The following is a 23,316-nucleotide window of genomic DNA, read 5'->3' on the forward strand; positions in this document are numbered from 1 at the left end:
TTTTGACTGCTCCTCTAGTACACTCCTAGGTGCTCTGTTTTCTCCACCCTCCATTCCACTTTTCCTACTTTAATAAATCGCCAGTGACCTCATGGCCAAGTTGTAGGGCCGGTTTTCGATTCTGATTTCCTGTATCTGCCTGTCTACTTTCACAACTGTCGGTCACAACCTTCTTTCTGTGTTCTACCTCTTCCTTGGGTTTTCATGAGTCTTTACTCCTCTGATTCTCTTCCCACCCATTTAATCACTGCTTTAGTGTCATAGTCTATGACGGCTCCTTCACCCCTCTTTTAGCCATTGTTGGTGTCTTCGGGGTTCTGTCTATGGTTACTTCTGCATTTTACTACTGGGCAACATAATTTATGTAAGTGTGTGGTCTTATTTGTCGTATCGCAGGTAATACAGTTAGTTGATTGTCTTGACAGTTTATTCAATATTTTCTTGTTTGTGTCTATAAAGGTTCTGTGCTGTATCTTATTGGTTAATATTTAATTTAGTTGCTTCTATAAAAATGTTGGTATGTGTTAATTACTTATGAAGTAATTAATATTTTTTTCTTTTATTCTGAACTCTTAACGTTTTTAATGTTTTTAACTCTTTAGGCATAACATGGGGTTTCCCATTGTAGAATGTTCTTCTGATGGGCACTTTACTCTATCCAAACCACCTGACACAGGGGGCCTAATCTCTTTTGGCACGGTGGCTGAACAGTTGGTGTATGAAATTGGCAACCCTCAGCATTATCTCTTGCCAGATGTCACATGTGACTTTTCTCAAGTTTCCATTACTGAAATTCCAGGTTAGTGGCTGTTGCAGGCAGAGGACCCTTATATTGAGGAAATCTATTCAGTAAGCTATGTTGGCAGACTAAAGTAGTTACTGTAGTTTCCATGTTTTCCATGTAACTTTACTAAAGTCTGTTCTTTTGAAGCATGATATTAAGATGGGCTGTCTCACAAGGATATCCAGATTGCTTTGTGCCATTCTTTGGAAATTTAGATTAGCTGTGACTCATTCAGAAGATTTTTGAGTAATCTAATTTCTTTTCGTTATTGAAATACATATATAATAATTACCAAGTCTAATAAATCATGTATTTCTGAAGCACTTAAAATATTTTTGCTGTGACTTTCAGGAAGTACTCCCTATCTCTATTAGACTTCAGTACTTTTTAATCCAGCTCACCCTCCTTTTTTTTCTAACTAGTTACTGATGCAGCCCCCGCCCCCCTTCTCTCTCACTCCCACACACACATTCTCTCTCTCTCTCTCTCTCGGCAATGGGCAGCCACTCTGCTTAAGACAGCCCATGATAAACCTTTGTTTTTAGCCACTTGACTGTGTCACCTTAAAAAGGGTAAGATTTCGTAGCTAGAAACAGCTATTACAGAATCCCACCATACTACCCTCCAAAATACTTTAATTTCAGTCCTAAATTTGAAAACTAGACTTCAACATCAGTAGTGTGGACAAGCCACCTTGCTAAACTGCTCATTTAGAGTAACTTGACATCTCTTAGTTCTTAGTCCCATGTTTTATAGACAAACCAGTGTGAAAAGGAATTTGCTTTTTGTGGATCTTATCCAAATGGAAATCTAGTTCCCTTATAAAACCCAAAACAATTAAAACTCAAACTTAAAACTCATTAGGATAAACTCCTGAGCTTTCAAATTAGCCTTATTTTTAAGCAAAACATTTCTATCTTAAAATTGTACAGTGAACCTTCTGCTCATGCAACATAATCAAATGACAAATAGTCTGATAAGGCCAGCTTGTTGCTTTTAGCCACTAGCCTTTTTAAAAAATAGAACCTTAACCTTCCAATGAACTTTTAGCTTGTAAATGACCCGATATGACACGTTTGAACTTAAAATGAACTTTCACATGAACTTTCCGTTAGTCTTCCTCTTAGAAATATAACAGATGGAAGATAGACAGATTTCTTAAATACTTTTAGTTTTAAGTGCTTTGACATGTACACCAGAAAGAACAGGGCAGGCTATCTGTTTTTGATGTTCACATTGCTGATTTTGTTGTACTGCAGGATTAGTTACAATACGCGTTTGAACAAAGAGGTTTTCTTTCTGTTTTCCTTTTGTTGATGGATGTCATGCATTTCTTTTTCACCTCGTGTAAAAATCCTGCAAATCTTCCATTTGATTGTACAGACATTATTCTATAATAGCAGCGGGGCAATTGAAATTAACACTAAATGAACCTTGCTGTTGTAGTTTTGACAGTGACATTTAAGATTATTGTAAATTTTCATTCTTCAGAAAATGTCTGAAGAAGTTCTCTTTATTTTTGGTCTCCATGAAGTTCAGAGTATTTGTATGATGGCTTTCATATTTTGCTAAACACTCTCAGGCATAGATTTGTTAGTGATAAACTGCATCTTATTTAGATGTAGGTGGATTTATACATGCTATTTTTGAGTAAGACCCTGATCCTACATTACTGAAGTCAATGGGAACATTGCTGTTGACTTCAGTGGGTACAGGATCAAGCCCTAAAACTAGTCAGGCAGTGCTTTGACTGACTCCTCGCTCGTGTTACGATGTGCACTGTCAAATATGTTATTTGCCCTGAAATGTTCTCTAGATTATCTTGTTACTTTTATCAACAAAAAGATTAAGGCTATATAGGGCCTACATTTATACAGCTTTTGCCAGCCAGGACACATTTTTTTTACCAAGTTTCTCTGGACAGACTCTTGTCTTTCTCCAAATGTGAATTCCTTAATTTTCCCATGTGAGGCAGCCCAACCCACTCCAGCCAACAGCAGTCAGTGGTGTGATACATTGCCACCAGCTGCTCTCTTTCCAACTCCCTTTCTGTGAAGGCCTCCTCAGTCAGGGGAGGGGATCGGGTCACAATCCCAAAGATCCAAGTATTTCACCTTAATATGCTGTTGAGTGTCAAAAGTTTATGAATTTTAAAAAAATGCTTAAATCCTTGAATTTGCTGAGAATTATAGATTTGTGTGTCATCACTGGCAATTGAGCAGAAGACAACAGTTGAGTCCTAAGGCCATGTCATGTGTTACGTATTCAAATACTCTGTGAATAAATATTTCAACAGTTAAGTTAAAAGGCAAACTGAAGATAAATCCATGGATTTGATACTTGAGTTGCTAATGCAGATGTAGCTGTTCAATAGAAGACTGTCTCTTTTGCATGGATCTTGATGATAGGAGTATCCATAACATTTTTGTTTTGTATAGTGTCACATAAGATGAATTGATAGTACTTTCTCAGAAATTATATTGAAGTCATTAAAATAGATGTTTTTAACCATTGTAGGTATTGAAGGTGGGGCAGTGAAAATTCATGGAGCAAAAGGATCACCACCTTCGACGTTTTATAAGGTTCTTTTCTTATTGCTTTGATAATTATATAGAATGAAATGCTCTTGATTTATGAAATGTTGGTATTTTGGAGAAAAAGGCAAAACTACTACCAGGTGAAACCCTTATTTTTCCACACTTAGTATATTAACACACACAAGTGAAATTGCTATATACAAAATTGAGGTTATGTTATGTTATGTAATAAGTCTTTTGGGAAAGTCCACAGTACAACATAGTAATTAAGACTGAGATGATGCTTTAATTATAAAATTCTGCTTTCAGTCACAAAATTATAGTTTAATTCAGGATGGATTTGATTTAAATCACTAGTCAGGAAGACTTGATTTAATCATGGATTTCTACATAAAAGAGCATTCTTGTTGGTTGTTACAACCTTAATACATATTTTTCACAACTCAGAGATAGATGCAGGTTTCATTTTTAGAAGGTACACACTATACATTTTTAAAGTGATTTATTTTGAAAACTTTTCAAATTAGTTCTACAGCTATATCAGAAAATAAATGATTGTTTGGTTATTTAATTTACCAAAGGTAATTGAAGCAGATATTTATGAAGTCGCTGGTAGGTGAACTATCATTAATATTTGGAGGATTTTCTTGCCATGCTGTATTAGGAGGAGAACATCACCAGACACACATTTAAATTGTTTTATTTAACTAAAACAACAGTGTTAATATTTTAACAAAACAAGCATATGAATTTTTGAATTTAGTTAAACATTCAAGTTTTTCAAAATCAGGTTTGTTTTTGTTTAAATTGTTAACTAAATTAGTTAAATAAAGTATTTAAAAAAAAAAAAAAGACTGTCAGCCAGGTCAACATGATAAATTTAATATATTGGCTTCTGCAGCTAACTCAGTTGTCTTCACCTTCATTTTCCTGTTTGTTCATAATCTGGAAAAGAAAAACAAGCTTTCCTGCTTTTTCAGGTCCCAAACAATTTCTCAATTTGGAATGAATTAGTCTAAAGGAAGAAAATATTCTTTCTACACCAGCAGAAGAAGCCACTGCTGTTAAAAGTGAGATTATCACTTCAACGGTCTCTGAATCCAAGTCCTTAAGTGACTTCCACCAGTTCACTGGTGTGATTTTCTTTAAAACATCATCAGCAAACATACATTTCTTGAATGGTTCACCCTTAGCTCTAAAGTTTATTATAGTTGGCATTACAGAGGGATGATTGCTGGATGTCCATGTCATAGCCAACTCCTCTTCTTCAGCAGTTAAGGTTTGACCCTAGTACCGAATATTGAGAATATTTGCGAGAAAATGAGCTAGAGATAGTGCTTGTCCCATTTGTTTTTTTAATGCTTGTAATTTAACTCTGTCGTTGCATATTTCTCTTTTTAAGATCTCACTCAGTTCCTTCCAAATTTCAACAGCATCAGCAATAAAACAGCTATTTCCCTGCATTTTGTTCAAGGCTTCAGAAATAGGCTTCAGGGTACTAGGCATGTATTCAATATTTCTCTTAAGCCCAGTGTTGAGGATTTTGGCTGTGACAGTGCCATCTATTTTGTTCACTATTTTGTTCACAAACAGTCATCACATTAAGCCAGTTCTTGATATAATGCTCAAAACAGTCCACTACTGAGTTCCATCGCACGTCTTGTGGGAGAGTTAGCTTGGTTCCTCCCACTTTTTTCAGAGCAGCTGCTGTAGATTGGTTGTTACGGAAGTATTTTGCAATTTCAACAACATTAGCCTTTATTTCTGGAACACTGAAGTCTTTGGCTAGGAGGTGCATCAATTGAGCACTGCAACCGTACGTTATTAGCTTGGGACTCTCTTCTAAATAATTTCTTCTCATCTTGGATACATTTGCAGCATTGTCTATGACCAACTATATTTTTTGCTCAAACATGACAATTCAAGAATAGTCCAGAAGGAAGACAAGCAGCTCTTAAGAAAGAAGTATGAAATAAAAATGTTTACCAACCTGAAGATCCTGCATGTTCAGATATGTTCCTTTCATCATCTTCGACGCAGCTTCCTCCTGAGAAGGAACTCTTCTCATGATGTTGTTTCATTCGGGCAACCAGGCCTTGCATTTCTTTTTCATTTTGCGCGTATGCCTGTCTTACCCACAGGTAGAGGAACTTCATTAAAATATTCCCAAACTGGATCTCTTTTACAGCCTGCGGCTATTATAGGTTTTCCGTTCTAATGAGAGAATGGTATGGTAGATCTCAAATCAATAAAGGCTACACACAGAAAGACCTCAAGACTTCTGGAATATGCTGCTCAAACAGTTCCACTTTTGTTTCTACTCCCTGTCCCTCCCTTCTCACATTTATCTCCAGACTTCTTCTCCTTGTCCCGATCTATTCTGCCCCAACAATCTTCTATTCATTGAACTTTTTGAAAGTTTGCACTTTTAGAGAGAGGTAAGGGATTGACTCTGTATACACAAATGTGCAGAGGGACAATAGGGTTGAGGTCTGTTATTTCTCACCTCTATATATTATTTATTTTAAAACATTTTTGCTGTTAACAAGCATGTTATCTCTGGAGACACAAATCCACAGTTTGAGAACTGCAAAACTAAGCATCTCTGATGGGTATCTTCTAGACTGAGCACGAATCCCATTGGGTAGATAAAAAGATTAACCTACATAATCTATACAGAAGCCCCTGGAATCCCATAAGATTGGGTCCCTAATCCATGAACTATTGGAACTCCTTTACACAACTTTTCTTAAATGTTACATGAATATATTGTCTCATACTATAGAATTAGAATTTATAATCCCTATTCCATGATGAGATACATTATAGCTCAAAGATATCTTAATTAAAACTATCTTTAGATAGGTTTTTTCCTCAAAAAGCAATTTATCAAAAAAATCCAATTTAAATTTAAAAAATCTGATTTTTTAAAAATTTTTTTTAAAAAAATCATTGGTTTTTATCCACCCTGTTTTAATTATAGTTGTCTTTATTTGTAAATTGGCACCAGTGGCAGATTTAGAGTTAGTGGGGCCCTGTGCTCAGCTTTATTTTTATTCTTTTATCTCCACCACCCCTTTCTTCATTCTTTTTGTCTCTATTCTCCTCTTTGGACTCAGGGCTGGGGGTGCAGGGTCTGGGAGGAAGTTAGAGTGTGGAAAGGGGCTCAGGATTGGGGTGTGGGGTCTGGGAGGGAATTAGGCTAAGAGGGGGCTCAGGGCTGGGGGTGCGGGGTCTGGGTGTTAGGGTGCAGGATCTGTGTGAGAGTTAGGGTGCGGGAGGGGGCTCAGGGCTGGAGGTGCAGGGTCTGGGTGTTAGGATGTGGGAGTGGGCTGGGGGTGCAGGGTCTGGGTGCGAATTAGAGTGCGGGAGGGGGTTCAGGGCTGCGGGTGCGGGGTCTGGGAGGTAGTTATGTGCGAGAGGGGGCTCAGGGCTGGGGTAGGCTGGGGGTTGAGGTGCGGAGCGCCTACCTGGGGCAGCTCCTCTTTGGCGGGGGGCGGGGACGGGACGGGACGGGCGGTGCAGGTGGCTCCGTGTGCCCGCCACAGCTCCCATTGGCCGTGATTCTCTGAGCCACTGACGCCCCCCCGCCAAGCAGGGCCGGAATGCAGGGCCTGTAGGGGCTGCAGCCCAGGGTAAAGCCCCACCCCCTTTCTGAGTCCGGCCTGCGAGCCCGGGCCGGAGGAATCGGGAGGCAGGCGGGCGGCGGGAGAGAAGCAGCGGTTTTCCCTTCAAAGCGCTGCTTCACTCCGGCCGGTTGCGCGGCCGCTCTGTGCCTCTCCTGAGTCCTCCGGCCCGCCTTCGTGGCGCTCCCGCCAGCCGCACCTCCCGCCTGCTCCCCTGCCCCCCCCGTCCCGCAGTCCCACCCCGTCGAGCAGCCCCCTCGCGGGGGGCACGGTGGGGCTGAGCTGCCTGAGTGCCGGGCCCTGAGGCCCCTGTTGTTGGGGGGGGGGGGGGGCGTGCCAGGGCACCCTGGGTTTAATGGTAAATCCGCCCCGGGTTAGCGCTCAAATCTTGTCTTGCTTCAATGTGAAACATAATAAGCACATGATTCTCAGAGACCAAACACCGCATAATCACTCATATCAAGATAATTCTTGAGTCAGATAAAGGTGCTGTGAAAGATTAATGAATTAATGTTTGTAAAGTCTTTTGTTATCTCTCTATTGGAAGATGCTATGTACGTGTAAAGCTTTTTTAAATTTATGTGTTGTTACAGTCTCTACCCCTGCAGGGACACCAGTTTAGGCAACTGCATCAAAGTACAACTAGGGCAAGCCTAATCCCATTTAACACAATAGCGAAACTTCAACTGACCTTCCTTGGGAACAAGATTGGATCCATAAATTAAAACTGCTCTTAATAGTGAGATAACAAAGCAGAGTTGATTTGACTGGATCCATTTAAAACTTTTAAATTCTTCTTTTAGAGAAGGTGTATAATTTGTAAATAGGGTGACACTATTGTTTGTGATTAAACTATACTCAGACATACCTTTTTTAAAAGTCCAGTGGTTACATTTAAAATATTTCTACCAGTTTGAAAGGTTTTTTTTATTTTTTGTATATAATAAAAATATCTAAAGGTAGTGTTTAAATGACCACTTTATAAAGTGTATTTAATATTTTAAAAATTAAGCAGTATTGTTTTCAAAGAAGATGGAGGTATGGCTTTGGACATACGTGATCTCAGTGCAGAAGCCAAATTAATCTCTAAAATCATTGAATTGGAGTATATTACTAACTCTTTTTCAGATAAATGAATAGCTCCTATTTCATTTTTCTCAGGTGCTCAAACAATCCTTAAGTTTTCCACTCATGCATTATTTTTCTAATAATCATCTTTATGTCTGTGTTATAAAGGAATATATTTTATCCTTAACTGTCACAGTACTGACTGCATAATCTATAACTGGATTTGCCATAACATTCACCTAATTAACGATGTCTTCATTTTTGGTAAACATAGTTTCCACTTTCTGTACAAAATTAACTCGTCTGCCCTTTATATTTTTTTCAGTCTTTTGGGTGTTAGATCAAGATTTCTAGTACATAATGTTAGAATAAAAAAACTCATTCTGTGTGGTCTGTGCCTGGGAGCAAACTTTTTCCTCAAGTTTGGGGGCGGGAAAAGTTTCAGTTATTTTTGAACTTTAAAGAATACCTTTAAAATAAATAATTAAGAGGATTTCTGATTGTTCACTCATAGAACTCTGATTGCTTTGTTTTCCAGAATCAGATTTCAGTAGCAAGTATTCTTCATTGTGGACTAATCGTTGCCTATTTTGATTTAAAAAAAGATCATTTTAAAAAGAATAAATATATTCTATAAATGACACTGGATAAACAAAGCATTACGTTTCACATAAGGATGGTGTCAGAATCATTTAATTGCTGATTCATTCAAATGCTCATTAAATAATTTAGATACAAAATATTTTATATAAAGAAAAATTGATTAAAATATGTTTAAATATTAAAATAAATAGTACTAAAATTAATTGTAAATAAGTCAATAGGCCATTTCAAAATATACTTGTTTAGAGATATTTTTAGAATATATACTGTAATTAAAATGATAAATATTTAAAATGGGATATTTAAATATTTAAAATAGGATATTTAAATATTTTAAAATATTTAAAATTGCTTAATTTTGGTTCTGAAAAATCAATATGACATTCATAAGACTTGTTTATATATTTATATATTAGTTTTGTAGAAACTTTTGTTTACTCAGAATCTCAGATACCATTATAATTGATGGACAAATTTCTTGCTTACATACTCCTCCCCCCAAAAAACTAAACCAAAACAAAAACTTAGGCTTTATTGCATGACCTATGAGGAAAGATCTAAACATGTATAGCTTTGGTAAGTGGTGAGTGGAGGGGCATGCTAATAGACTAGAAGTGCTTGAAGGGTGGCGGGAAATGCAGAAAGAAAAAATATCTAGTAAAAAAATACCTTTTACAGTAAACTATGAGAAATCCCTCAGTTCATTTTATAACCTTTAATTACTAGGTAAATGCCACTTACCTGGATGGTTTTAGAGCTACAGCTGTCTGCCCAGTGGTAGGGCCAAAGGCAGTGGAAAAGGGAAGACAAACTGCGGAAAGCATTCTGAAAAGGTGAGTATTTATTATAGATCTACTTTATTTTGCCTTTTAAATTTAAAATCAAAATATAATGGTAAACTGTACTAATAATATGGCAGCTGTATCAACTGGGAGATATCCTTGACTTAGGCCTCATGAAACCCCATTGATTTTAACAGGGTTGCAGAAATTGTAAGGCAAGACAGAATCCAGCTTGACATCTGCTGGCTTCACTATGATATCTCAGCTCTGAGACCAGAATATCAATCTTACCATTTAGTTAATTTAAATGAGAGAGCCTCGCTACCTGGTATCCTTTTACGTGGAAGGACATTTCAAGATATAAATGGTGTGAATTATAGAACCTTTTTCTTTCTCCATAAAATTATTATACAGCTATAAAATACTAGTGACATGATTTATCAGCAAATAGATTGTGTGATGGGGCAAGGCCAGATGGCTATAGAAAAGTAGTGGGAGATAGATATATTAGCTCCAGGCTAAACAAATCCCGGGTACCAGGATAAATTAAATGGTAGCTGCTCCAGGTCAATTAAGACACCTGGGGCCAATTAAGAACTTTCTAGAAGGCAGGGAGAATGCTAGGTTGATTGGGACACCTGAAGCTAATCAGGGATTGGCTGAAACTAGTTAAAAGCCTCCCAGTTAGTCAGGTGGGTGTGGATGTCAGGAGCTGTGGGAGGAAGTTATGCTGTTGGAGAGACTGAGCAGTACACACCATATCAGGCACAAGGAAGGAGGCCCTGAAGTAAGGGTGGAGTGGAGCTTGAGGAAGTGGGGGCTGCTGTGGGGAAGTAGCCCAGGGAATTGTATGTGTCATGTTTCTAAAAGGTCAGCTACCATAGCTGATACTATTAGGGTCCCTGGGCTGGAGCCTGGTGTAGAGGGTGGGCCCGGGCTCCCCTCTTTGCACCCCCCACTACCTGATTAATCACTGAGACTGGGAGACAACAGAGACTGTGCAAGGGAGGACAGCTTCTCCTCACCTCCCTAGCTGGCTTATGATGAAAATGGCTCAGTAGACTGTGATGCTTGTCTCTAGAGAGGGAGAAGGGTTACATGGAGGGTCACAGTGAGTCTCCGAGGCTAGCGAAATCTGCCAGGAAACATGGGACCCACAGAGACAAGGACAGAGCTTTGTCACAATTGTTTCTGAATAGTGCGAGAAGTTGGTGACCTAGTGAACTGAATAGCTTGCTAACTTTTGATCAGGGGCCACTTTCTGTCCTAAGGCACCCTGAGGACCTTATTAGTCATTTTGGAACCTGAGTACATTTTACTTATTTTACTTCAAACTTTAAAAACTATAGGTGTCCATATCCTCCCCTACATTTAAATATTGTAACATAAAGGACTGCTTATAAAACACATCCACTTCCACCTGAACAAAAAGGGGATTAAATAGATGCCCAGAAGTTTAGTGCATCTGAGCTCTGATGGACCAAGGGTGGAGAAGAGTGCTACAATCAATGACCCCTATCAGAGAATACTCTGCCAACAGTGCCCTTTTGTGTATATTGAAGGAACTCCAACTCAAGTGCTTCTGCTGATTTTGGTTCTGCAGAACTATAATGGGAGGGATGCAGTCTCCCAGGTAAATAGGAGCTTGGCTATACAGGAAAAAAGCCCACAGTAACTAGTGTGCACTCGTTACTCCCCACTAACTCCCACTATGGATATTTTTACCATGCACTAGGAGTGCCATTGTGAACATTAGCTTAATGCACGATGCACAAAATGTGCTAAGTTAAACCACCAAAGGGAATTCTTAGTGCTCAGTAAGGGTGTCCACAGGGGGTTTTAATGTGGAGTAGCTAGTACAGTTCAAATTCACATGCTAGCTTATTGCTCACTGACTTCCCTGTGTGTACAAGCCAGAGGTCTCAAACTTTTAGGGATTTATAGAATTGAAGATGTTGGTTTTAATCTATCCAGAAATGTATTGGAATCCAGTGCAGATCCCAGAGTACTGGGCTTACGTGCTCTTAATGTGCAACTCTGCTTAGGGCAGGTCTACTTTACCACTTACGTTGATGTAACTTAGGTTGCTCAAGGGTGTGAAAAAGATACCTCCTTGAGTGACGCAAGTTACAGTGACCTAAGCACTGTCCATACAGGCGCTATGTCAGCAGGAGATGCTCTCCCACTGGCATAACTTCTACCTATTGGGGAGTTGGAGTAATTATGCCAATGGGAGAGCGTTCTCCCATTGGCACAGAGCATCTTCAGCAGACAGGCTACACTGATGTAGCACTCCTAGTGTAGACTGCCCTTAGAATTCTGCAGACTGCTTACACCACTAGCTTCAGCTTGTGACAAATGATATCTTTGACTTCTTCATTCTTGCCTTCCTTCCTCTCCATTGTTCAAAATGAAGAATTTGCAGAAGCCTTATGAGTGGTCTTGAGTGTTTCCCCTTGGGATTTTGTGTGTGTGTGTGTGTGTGCATTCTAGTGCATTGCAAAGGCACATAAAGTGCTCTTCAAAATTATCATTATGTTGCTAGCAGGTTATCCCAGGTAAGTACATGGTTGGGTAGTATCCAGAGAAAGGAATGAAATCCATTCAAAGTAAGGAAATTCCCTCCATCTCCCCTTTAATCCATCCACCCGTATTTGAGTTAAAGTACCTGCCAAGTCAGGACTGAGCTAGCCTCTATAGGAAGCCCAGCTAAGAAACAAAGCCATAATGCTGCTTTGGATAGGCACTTTGTAGAGCAGCGATGCTATTAGTGTTGCAGTAGGACAACTGCAAATCCCACAACAAGGGTTGGGTCAAAGGACCCACAGGACATAGCTATGTACTGAAAGTTGCCCACAGAACATATTTCAAACTTAAGCACCTAAATTTTATATGCATCTGTTTACTTCATTTGGTGCAGGGTTGTTCAGTGCTTCGAAAAATCTTGGCCACTTGTATTTTGGTGTCATAAATATGAATTTAGGTGTCTGATTTTAGGCACCCAAATTTGCAAATTTTTACCATAATAAGTAACATATTTATGAATCCCCTTTAGATTAATATAAATATATTGGTCACTTTACTGCTGGTCCTATGTGTAAAGACAATTCAATGAGCATATACAATAGGTGTTTTTAAAATCTTCCACTGGTGTGAAAGATTCTGTCGGTTTTAACGTAATTCCCTTTTTGAATGTATAAAATCTCTTAAACTGGTGGAACTGTGTAAGGGTGGCAGATACATGGTGTTGCCTCATATACTTGGTATGTGTTAAGGAAGCACTGACACTGGTAAAGGGAAACAGAAGGGCATTTTACAGTGCTGGGTGGTGGTTGTGTTTTGTTTTGTTTTTTTTAGTTATGTACTACCTTCCTATTTACTGCCTTCACAAAGTTGAACTTTCTATCTGTACTAATTTTGACCTCTTGTCATTTTTAAAATATTGATATTTTCTTGCAGTTTCAATGGACTGGAGTTGTTATGACAATTTTTAGTTGGGTTACTTCCCTGGTTTTGTATCTGTAAAATATGTCACCTCTACTAGTTTAATGACTTTGCAGAAACTAAGAATTATGGGTTCTCTTACAGCAATCACTGTGAAAGCCCTGAAAGCTTGTTTCTAGTGTGTATTTCTCCATGTCACTAGATGACTCTATAGAGTGTTTTGCTACCTCTTGAGACAGAAGAAAACCTCTGGCAACAGTTTTTGGTTTTTGGCTTGAGAGGTTATATAGTGTCTCTGGTGTGAGGCTGAGGAAAGAATTTGGAGGATTTTAGACACAGACACATTCAAACTGTAAGTGCCACTGGGGTTTGCCCATCTCTGTGTAGAAGAAAGAGAGGGTTTTGCCCCAGGTTCCAAGGATACCACCCAGACCTGTTCAGATTCCGGAGGATCCATTAGAGGCACATAGCCATATGTGCAAGTTGTTCTGGAGTCTCTCTCCTGAATCAATGCATCCACAGCCATTTTGGCTTCTCCCCATCTCTAGTCAGAGCAGCCTACTTTGGGGGCTGTGCTGATTTGCTACAGGCTTCCTAGCAGAGTGAAACATTTCTACTACTATGGTTTGGGGTGGGGAATGTGTCTCAAAGCCTAGGCTCCAGCCTCAACATCTGCACTGCAGTTTTTAGCCCTGCAGCCCAAGCCCTGCAAGCCCAAGTTGGTTCACCCAAGCTTTGAGACTCAGTGCCACAGGTCTTTCATTGCAGTGTAGAACTATCCACAGTGAGCCAGTAGCTGAGCTCATATTAGGACTCAGGAGTTCCTGATTCTTTACTCTAGACCATGTTGAATGGAATCTGGAATGGAGTAACTTCTATTATTTTTTCTCACTTCCCGTTGTTTTGACATCTGGTAAAGTTCAAATTTAAATTTTATGGCAATTTACTTTTAATTAATAAAAGTAATGTAAATACCATCTGAAGTTAAATCCTAAATCTAGCAAATATAGGTTAACCTATATTATCTGTGGCTCTGCTGAAGATGACCTTCAATGGAAAAAAATGTTTATGCTTTTTTAATGCAGTATGAAGGAAGTGGGAAAGATTGTTTTCCCCCTTTCCTCCCTCCTGCTCATTGTTATCCATAGACACATTAGGAATGTCAGGTCTTGTCTTCCTGGTGTTTGGTCGAAGTCTCCACTGGGAAGGACTTGGAGAAATGTATTGAGAGCTTCTTAGCTCTTAACAGAAGAGCTGGGGGTGGTAAAAATTCAACAAAACTTTTCTTCCAACCGTTTTTAGGCATTTAATTCACATAGGGATTAACACAAAACAAGGAATTTTAAAGTCTGAATAAAAATCCCTCCTGAACTCAGTTAAGTAGATTTCACTTCCTTGGTACCTGTGATGTCATTCATGTATTTCTTAATTATTCATAGAGTCTTCTAGGAAAAGCAAATATAGGAGCTGAATTTCTAATGTAAAAGCAAGCAGAATGTATTCATTATAATAACATTTTGCTTTCTTCATCAGAATGAAGCAAGTAAAGTACAAGCCCATTTATTTTTTCCTTTGCAGGGCATCTTTAAGATAACTTAAATAAATAGAAATTTAGAATCAAGAGGTCAGGACATATTTTGAGTATAACCAATTTGATATAGTCACTATGATATAGCAGTAAATTTGCCCAGATAAGAAGTATTCAAATACAAATTTAACTAGCACTCAGAACTAAAACTGATGGACTGCACTGTTACTGCATATAATTTTTTTAAGCAGTTTGCTAATAACAAATAATCTGTTGCAGGACTCGCCTTATTTTCAGTCAGCTTGGATATGAAGATTACTGTGCAGTTAACATACAGATTTTAGGTTCTGAAGATACATATGGACCCCATGCTAAAAAGAAAGTAGATGATGTAAGTACTAAGCAGCCTTTTCTGACCCATTTTAATTCCCCCATGTTATCTTTATGTAACTTTTTAAAGAGATTACTTTCTGGGGGGAAATTCCTGAGCTGACAACATCTTGCAAAGACTTTTGCATGTGCCTAACTTTAGGTTCAAGTGTAGCCCCGTGAACATCAATGTGAGTACTCAAAAGTTAAGTAATGAGTAAATCTGCATAGGATTGAGACCTTGCTGTGCAACAAATGCATTGTTATGAAATCTAAAGAAACACTTTTTAACTTGTGTGTTGTGTAAATAAATATCTGCCCAAGAGCAAACCTCATAATAGTAGGAGTTCTTTTGGTGTGATCACATATTACACATATTTAAATTATATTAAAATACTTTAAAAGAATGTTAAGGTTGCACAGTTAAGCATTCAGAAGTTAGGAAATACCAGAATTAAGGTTTCCTTAATTAGGCCCCCTTGTGTATATGCATTATGATAGTCTTTAATTACATGATGTGCTGTGTTTTGTGACTTATTAAATTCATACGTACAGATTTGAATGATAGCCATAGTGGGTGCAACTACCATGCATCTGCTGCAACTAAATCCACACATATGAAGATCTGTAAAAGACAGCAAATAAATCTTGAGTTAAGTCATACACTTAAATATTTAGGTTGTGTGTCTTGTTCCAAAACAGTAGCATCTAATTCTTCTTTGTCAGTTGCAAAGTCTTACAAAATTCCAAGATACATGTTTGGCAAAGCTCAGTCTGTGAATCTGATGTGAAGAATGTGTCAGTATTTTAAAATTGTTGAATATATATGTTTATAGGAGACAAGAACAAGTGTTATGTAGAAAGTTAACAAACTGTTTATGAACAGTCAATTTCTACAATAGAGCTAGGTAACTTATCAGTGTAATTGTTTATTTTAATGTTTATACTTAACTTCATTCTGCAGTGCAGCAAAACTCACTCTCTGCTAAATCAGAATGTAATGCTTATGTGGCAGACCTATGCCTTCCCTTTCCAGGACCCTATACTCTGATTCTCTATTTTAAACACACACAAACTGTATTAAATAATATTACTAAGATCAACCTCTCAGAACTTAGGAATTGTCAGAGTTAAAGTTGCCTGTGCATTATGGTACTGTCTTTAATTACATGATATAATACTCCCCCCTCCCCCCATCAGGACCCATGTTCTCATTTAGTACACAGAATGGACAGTAGTTTTGTTTTTCTCCTCCACATTCCATCTGTAGCCCCCACTTCTTATTTTCTGCACAATATTCAAACCCTGCTCTAAAGACAGTATTAATTTCTTCATGAGCTTTTCTATGGCACTCATTATAATATCTGAGTGCTTCATAAAAATTAATTTATTTTGGAACCACCCCTATGAGATGAGTGGCTATTATAATCCCTGATTTACAGATAGGGAATTGACACACAGAGAATATAAGATCATCAAACCCCATGTCTCAAGTCAAGCAGCCAAAAAAATGAGGAACACATGATTAGTTACTATCTGTGAAAAGGTTAGCTTAAGTGACTTGCTTAGCATCACATAGAAAGTAGAGACCGGGATTGCTTAACAATTAAAGATAATTTTTACAAATGAATTCATACCATCTCCTCTTCTTCATTAAGAACCTGATGCATAGTCCACTGAATTCATAGGAGTATTTCCATATAATTTAGTGGGGATTGGATTGAGCATTACAAGAAGGTTCCAGAGATGACAGCACTGCTAGGACATAGGGTAGTCTCTAGTGTGTTTGTCCTTTGAAGAGCGCATTTGGGTGCTTTTGTAGCTTTTTTTTCTCACAGCATTTTTCTCACAGCATATGCTCCATGTGCCCTCCATTCATCCTAAGGGAATGGGCAACAAATATGATCTGGGACATTGTAGGTTTTGATGTGAGAAGACATTAAAAGTGTTGGGAAAGAAGAAGATTAAGAAAAGTTGAGATTATTTAATAATGGATAGCATAAAGAAAACTAGTAAAACTTTGCTATTTACTTTGCCCATTGATGATATGAACAAGTGTGGACTCTCTGAGATTATAAGGCAACAAATTTTAAAATTATATTGGAAATGCTTTTTAAATCAAATCACACTCCAGTTGTAAAACTCATTGCCACATAATATGATTGAGGTAGATGCTGCATCTTCAAAAAATGTAAACACTAGCTTGGATATAAAAAAAGCTAAACAAAAAAAAAAAGATACTGGTCAATCTTCCAGCATCAGTCATAAACTGTGTCATGCTGTCTGGAGTGCCTCACAACTGAGAGTGCCTACCTCAGGGCAGACTCTCAGAAACCAGAGCAGACACCCCAAGCTGATGGTGTATTCTGTAATTAGTTTTCACCAAGCCAGCAACAAGTGTAATCTCCTGGATCATTATACCAGTCTTACCAGAATCCTGGCAATAGCACCAAGCAAATGCTTTCTCTGGGGAAAGTGCCGGTAAACTGTTTCTGTTAGTTCTGAAAATATTATCAGTGTGTGTAAACCCTGCAGTGGGCATCTAGCCATAGGGAAAACTAACATACTTTAGCAATCACGTCACCTGAAATGAGCCACAGTGGTGCATATTTCAAGTACTGTATCTTGAGAGGTATTGGGCTATGTATCAGCTACATGATTTTAGGCACTTGGGAAGTTCCCTAGTGGTATATTAATACAAACCCAAGAGTATCTTATTTGTTAGTGAGCACCAGCTACCTGTGATGTGGATCTGTGTCCTCCTTGGCTGGTTAGAGCTGACCGTTTTGTGGCTGTGAAGGAGCCATCTGGGTATCCACCAACAGCATTAGGACCATTGCAACCTTCCTCCCAGCCACTGGCTTGCTACCTGCCACTGGCTTGCTACCTGCAACTGAGCCAACTCCCCCTGTGAGTTACTAGTGCAGCCTCTAGCTGTAAGGGGGGAAAAGCTCACTGAGTGGTAGGCTGTTGGACTATGAGTGGGCAGAGGAAGCAGGAACATGGTCTCCCCACTTACCACAGCAGTTTTCTGTGAGGGGGAGAGAAGGTAATAGTAAATGAGCAGAAGAAGTGTATGACCCAGTATCTGCTGGGGAGGAGGAAGTTAAAGGAAGGGTAGACCCCAGTGAGCAGAGATGGTGCTTTGTTCTCTCTAGGGTCCTGCAGGGATGATTCTAATGGGAAACTGAAATAAAATGTAACAGACACAACATAATGAAGTAGAAAGAATAAAGGGCATTGAACAAACAGAGAATGAGGATAATCTCTGACTGGTTTGGCTCCACTTTGTTGGATTCTCCCTTTTTGGTTGCTTTACTTCTTTTCTCTGCCCATTTTTTGCTAGAATATATCATGAGTCTAATATTCTTTATGCACAACATTCCAGAAGCAGAGTCTAAAGCAGGACTGGTTTGTAGGAACTAATAATATGTTTGATATTTAATGTTGATGTGTTTTCATAGAACGTCTCCTTTCCCTGTGAACATTTCTTTATAGCAAAAGGACAGAAGAAAATGGAAATGAGAAAAAAGCCTCCTCATCTTGAGAGGCCAAATCCTGCTCCTGTTTGAATCAATGAGAGTTTTGCCATTGTGTTAAATGGGACCAGGATTTCATGTGACCTTACCAAAGAAAATTTTAGAATTTTTCTCCATGTTCACTAAGGAGAGTAAATCTCTTAGCAAAACTAGGTTTGAGACACACAGTCTGCAGTGAAGAAATTAAAATTTATATAAGTCTAACATGACCTTGGATAGACCTAGAGGGGCTGCAAGAAGAACTTAGCATGAACTGTAAATTGTATAGTATAGCTGACTTTCAGGAAGAGGAAATATTTCACAACACTTTATAGTTCCATGTGAGAAAAATCTTAGTTGTAGGGTTATAACTTTGTGCAATCCCATTTCATATAAAAAGTAGAAACATTTATTATTGTTCCTAGGGAACTGAGGATGGTATATTAGATTTGTATTCCAAATAACTGATATAGGACAGACTTAGTATTGGAAATTTGATCAAAAGGGTAGAATCAAAGCTGACCCAAGCATTTACCTTACTGAAGAATGTAAATTCCCACTTGAAAAAACAGAGGTATGGTTGGTTGCTTGTTGTAAAAAAAGAAACCTAAAGCTGACAGAGGCTGTCATTGAAATGAGAGTAAAAGCAGAAAATGATCAGAGGAGACTGGAGAAGGAATCTTACCCCAGCTGCAAAAAAAGGAGAATATTTAGAAATGCTGTGTTTAGGCAGATACATTTAGGGATTACATCTGCACAAGACAACAATTTTTGCTTAAATATAAAGAGAAAAACATACAATAGAGAAGGTTTTTTTAATAAAAAATGTGAAATCCTGGCTCCATTGAAGTCAATGGGAGTTTTGCCATTGACTTCATGGGAGCCAAGGTTTCATCCTAAAGCTTTTGCCAAAATGTAGATCCCAATAGAGGATCCTCCAATGGCAGAAAATCCATTCCAGGGCAGACTTTGCAGAATGAAAATTGAAGTGAGAAGTGGGCGGTATTGGCCTGCAAAGTGAAGTATGGCTAAGGAGCTAGAAGAAGGTATGGGAGGGTGGAGGCAGTGCATTGACTTAATGCGTCCTCACAGCAGTCTCTGCTAGCAACATAAGAACGACCATAGTGGGTCAGACCAAAGGTCCATCTAGCCCAGTATCCTGTCTTCCAACAGTGGCCAATACCAGGTGCCCCAGAGGAAATGGCAGAGCAGGTAATCATCAAGCAATCCATCACCTGTCGCCCATTCCCAGCTTCTGGCAAACAGAGGCTAGGGACACCATCCCTGCCCATCCTGGCTAATAGCCATTGATGGGCCTATCCTCCATGAATTTATCTAGTTCTTTTTTTGAGTGCTGTTATAGTCTTGGCCTTCGCAACATCCTTTGGCAAGGAGTTCCACAGGTTGACTGTGTGTTATGTGAAAAAATACTTCCTTTTGTTTGTTTTAAAACAGTTGCCTATTAATTTTGTTTGGTGGCCCCTAGTTCTTGTGTTATGAGAAGGAGTGAATAAGGAAGTGTTATTTACTCCACTTTCTCCACACCAGTCATGATTTTATAGATCTCAATCATATCCCCCCTTAGTTGTCTCTTTTCCAAGATGAAAAGTCCCAGTCTCAATAATCTCTCATCATATGGCAGCTGTTCCTTACCCCTAATCATTTTTGTTGCCCTTTTCTGAATCTTTTCCAGTTCAATATATCTTTTTTTTTTTGAGATGGAGTGACCACGTCTGCACTCAGTATTCAAGATATGGGCATACCATGGATTTATATAGAAGCAATATGATATTTTCTGTCTTATTATCTGTCCTTTTCTTAATGATTCCCAACATTCTGTTCGCTTTTTTGACTGCCGCTACACATTGAGTGGATGTTTTCAGAGAACTATCTATCCACAGTGACTCCAAGATCCCTTTCTTGGGTGGTAACAGCTAATTTAGATCCCATCATTTTATATGTATAGTTGGGATTATGTTTTCCAATGTGCAGTACTTTGAATTTATCAACATGAAATTTCATCTGCCATTTTATTGCCCAGTCACCCAGTTTTGAGAGATCCTTTTGTTGCTCGTGGCAGTCTGCCTGGGACTTAACCATCTTTAGTAATTTTGTATCATCTGCAAATTTTGCTACCTCACCATTTACCCCTTTTTCCAGATTGTTAATTTATGAATATGTTAAATAGGACTGGTCCCAGTACAGACCTGTGGGGGACACCACAATTTACCTCTCTCCATTCTGAAAACTGACTATTTATTCCTATCCTTTGTTTCCTATCTTTTAACCAATCCATGAGACAACCTTCCCTCTTATCCCATAATTGATTACTTTTCTTAAGAGCCTTTGGTGAGGTACCTTGCCAAAGGCATTCTGAACATCTAAATACACTATAACCATTGGATCCCCCTTGTCCACATTCTTGTTGACACCCCCGCCACCCAAGAATTCTAGTAGATCGGTGAGGCATGATTTCCCTTTACAAAAACCATGTTGATTAGTCCCCAATAAATTATGTTAATCTATGTGTCTGACAGTTTTTTGTTCTTTACTATAGTTTCAACCAGTTTGCCCAGTACTGAAGTCAGCTTACAGGCCTGTAATTGCCAGGATCACCTCTGGAGCCCTTTTTAAAAATTGGCGTCACATTAGCTGTCCTCCAGTCATCTGGTACAGAAGCTGATTTAAGTGCTGGTTACAGGCTATGGTTAGTAGTCCTGCAATTTCACATTTGAGTTCCTTCAGAACTCTTGGGTAAATATCATCTGGTCCTGCTGACTTATTACTGTTTAGTTTATCAATTTGTTCCAAAACCTCCTCTAATGACACCTTAGTCTGGGACAGTTCCTCATATTCGCCACCTAAAAAGAATGGCTCAGGTCTGGGAATCTCCCTCACATCCTCAAACGTGAAGACCAATGCAAAGAATTAATTTAGTTTCTCTGCAATGGCCTTATCATCCTTGAGCGCTCTTTTAGCATCTTGATTGTCCAGTGGCCCCACTGGTTGTTTAGCAGGCTTCCAGCTTCTGATGTAATTAGCAAAAAAAATTTTATTAGATTTTGAGTTTTTGGCTAGCTGTTCTTCAAATTCTTTTGGGGCCGCCTTAATAGTATTTTTACACTTCATTTGCCAGAATTTATGTTCCTATTTTCCTCACTCAGATTTAACTTCCACTTTTTAAAGGATGCCTTTTTGCCTCTCACTGCTTGTTTTACTTTGTTGTTTAGCCATGGTTGCTCTTTTTTGGGTCTCTTACTATGTTTTTTAAATTTGGGATATACATTTAAGTTGAGCCTCTATTATGGTGTATTTAAAAAATTTCCATGCAGCTTGAGGGGACTTTACTTTTGGTGCTGTACCTTTTAATTTCTGCTTAACTAACCTCCTCATTTTTGTGTAGTTCCGCTTTCTAAAATTAAATGCTCCAGCGTTGGGCCATTGTGGTGTTTTCACCACTACAAGGATGTTAAATTTAATTATATTATGGTCACTATTACCAAGTAGTCCAGCTATATTCACCTCTGAGACCTGATCCTGTGCTCCACTTAGGACTAAATCAAGAATTGCTTCTCCTCTGGTGGGTTCCAGGACTAGCTGCCTCAAGAAGCAGTCATTTAAGGTGTCAAGAAACTTTATCTGTGCATCCCGTCCTGAGGTGATATGTACCCAGTCAATGGGGGATAGTTGAAATCCCCCATTATTATTGAGTTTTGTATTTTGATAGCCTCTCTCATCTCCCTGAGCATTTCACAGTCACTACCACCATCCTGGTCAGGTGGTCGGTAATATATGCCTGTTGCTATATTCTTATTATCCGAGCGTGGAATTACTATCCATAGAGATTCTGTGGTAAAATTTGGTTCATTTAAGGTTTTTACTTCATTTGATTCTATGCTTTCTTTCACATATAGTTCCACTCCCCCACCAGCACGACCTGTTCTGCCCTTCCGATGTATTTTGTACCCTGGTATTACTGTGTCCCATTGATTATCCTCATTCCACCAAGTTTCTGTGATGCCTATTATATTAATATTCTCATTTAATACGAGGCACTCGAGTTCACCCATCCTATTTAGACTTCTAGCACTGGTATATATGCACTTTAAAAACTTGTCCCTTTTTAGCTGTAATTTAATGAGACTTTTTTCATTTGACTGTTTCCCTTCTGATCCTAACTGTATTTTATCTTCCATACTATCCTCCTTACCAGGACATAGAGAATCTCCATTAGTAGATCCTCCCCTAAAGGATGTCTCTGTCCGAACCACGTGCTCCTCCGCACCTGTTGGCTTTTCCCCAGCCTGATGGATTTTTAAAAGTGCCTTCCTCTTATGAAACCACTGAGGAAAGGGGGCACAGTGTTTTCATTGCCCTCTCCTCCATGAGTGAATCCCTCCAGGCACAGCAAGCTCTCCTCATGTAGGGTTTGAGCCTGGCCCATTAGCTGTGACCCCACAATGTTTTCAGTAGGTTCAAAATGAGACAAAAATGAGTTTGCCTACCCCGATTTGAAAGTGACATCAAATTAAATTCAAAAGTGGTGTGTGTGTGTGTGTGTATATATAAAATTCAAAAGTTCTGTAAGAGAAAGATATCAATTGATTTTTATATAGATAGATATTAGATCGATATCGATCCTTAGATAGATTTATTAGAATGCAAGCCCAGGCTTGAATGTCATTGAATGCAAATGGTTATAGTGCTTAGTAATACTGTATAGTGATTGGCTTTCTGCAGTGTCTCAACTGCAGTAGTGGTAGTTCAGTTTTATGTGATTCTACACGTTTAAATTACTAGTACTCTGCATGTAAGTTAACCTTTGCTTATCATTCTTGAACCCATTACTTCTAATATTTGGAAATAGGGTCCACGGGAAGCTGTTATCTGGCTTGCTGTACACCATAAGCAGAAAAAGGCTGTGGAAATCTTCTCCAGAGAGATTGCACCAGCTGGAACTGGAATGGGTAAATATTCACTCCTTTCTCTTCATATCTACCACTTATTTTGTTGTTGTCGTTTATTAATATTGTGATAGAATACACAGACCCAGTTAC

General features: G+C 38.7%; 1 protein-coding gene across 3 annotated transcripts in view; it reads left to right on the plus strand.

Moving 5' to 3' along the window:
* Positions 1 to 23,316, plus strand: part of LOC140910468 (uncharacterized) — a 109,397-nt gene that overhangs the window by 34,956 nt on the left and 51,125 nt on the right. For all 3 annotated transcript variants that reach the window (XM_073341417.2, XM_073341419.2, XM_073341421.2), the window contains 5 exons: positions 603 to 799; positions 3,302 to 3,366; positions 9,345 to 9,451; positions 14,652 to 14,763; positions 23,127 to 23,226. In XM_073341417.2, the coding sequence (XP_073197518.1) occupies positions 603 to 799; positions 3,302 to 3,366; positions 9,345 to 9,451; positions 14,652 to 14,763; positions 23,127 to 23,226 (581 nt within the window). The remainder of the gene's footprint in view (positions 1 to 602; positions 800 to 3,301; positions 3,367 to 9,344; positions 9,452 to 14,651; positions 14,764 to 23,126; positions 23,227 to 23,316) is intronic.

The sequence above is a fragment of the Lepidochelys kempii genome, chromosome 4, assembly GCF_965140285.1.
Source record: "Lepidochelys kempii isolate rLepKem1 chromosome 4, rLepKem1.hap1, whole genome shotgun sequence".
Lineage (NCBI taxonomy): Eukaryota > Metazoa > Chordata > Testudines > Cheloniidae > Lepidochelys > Lepidochelys kempii.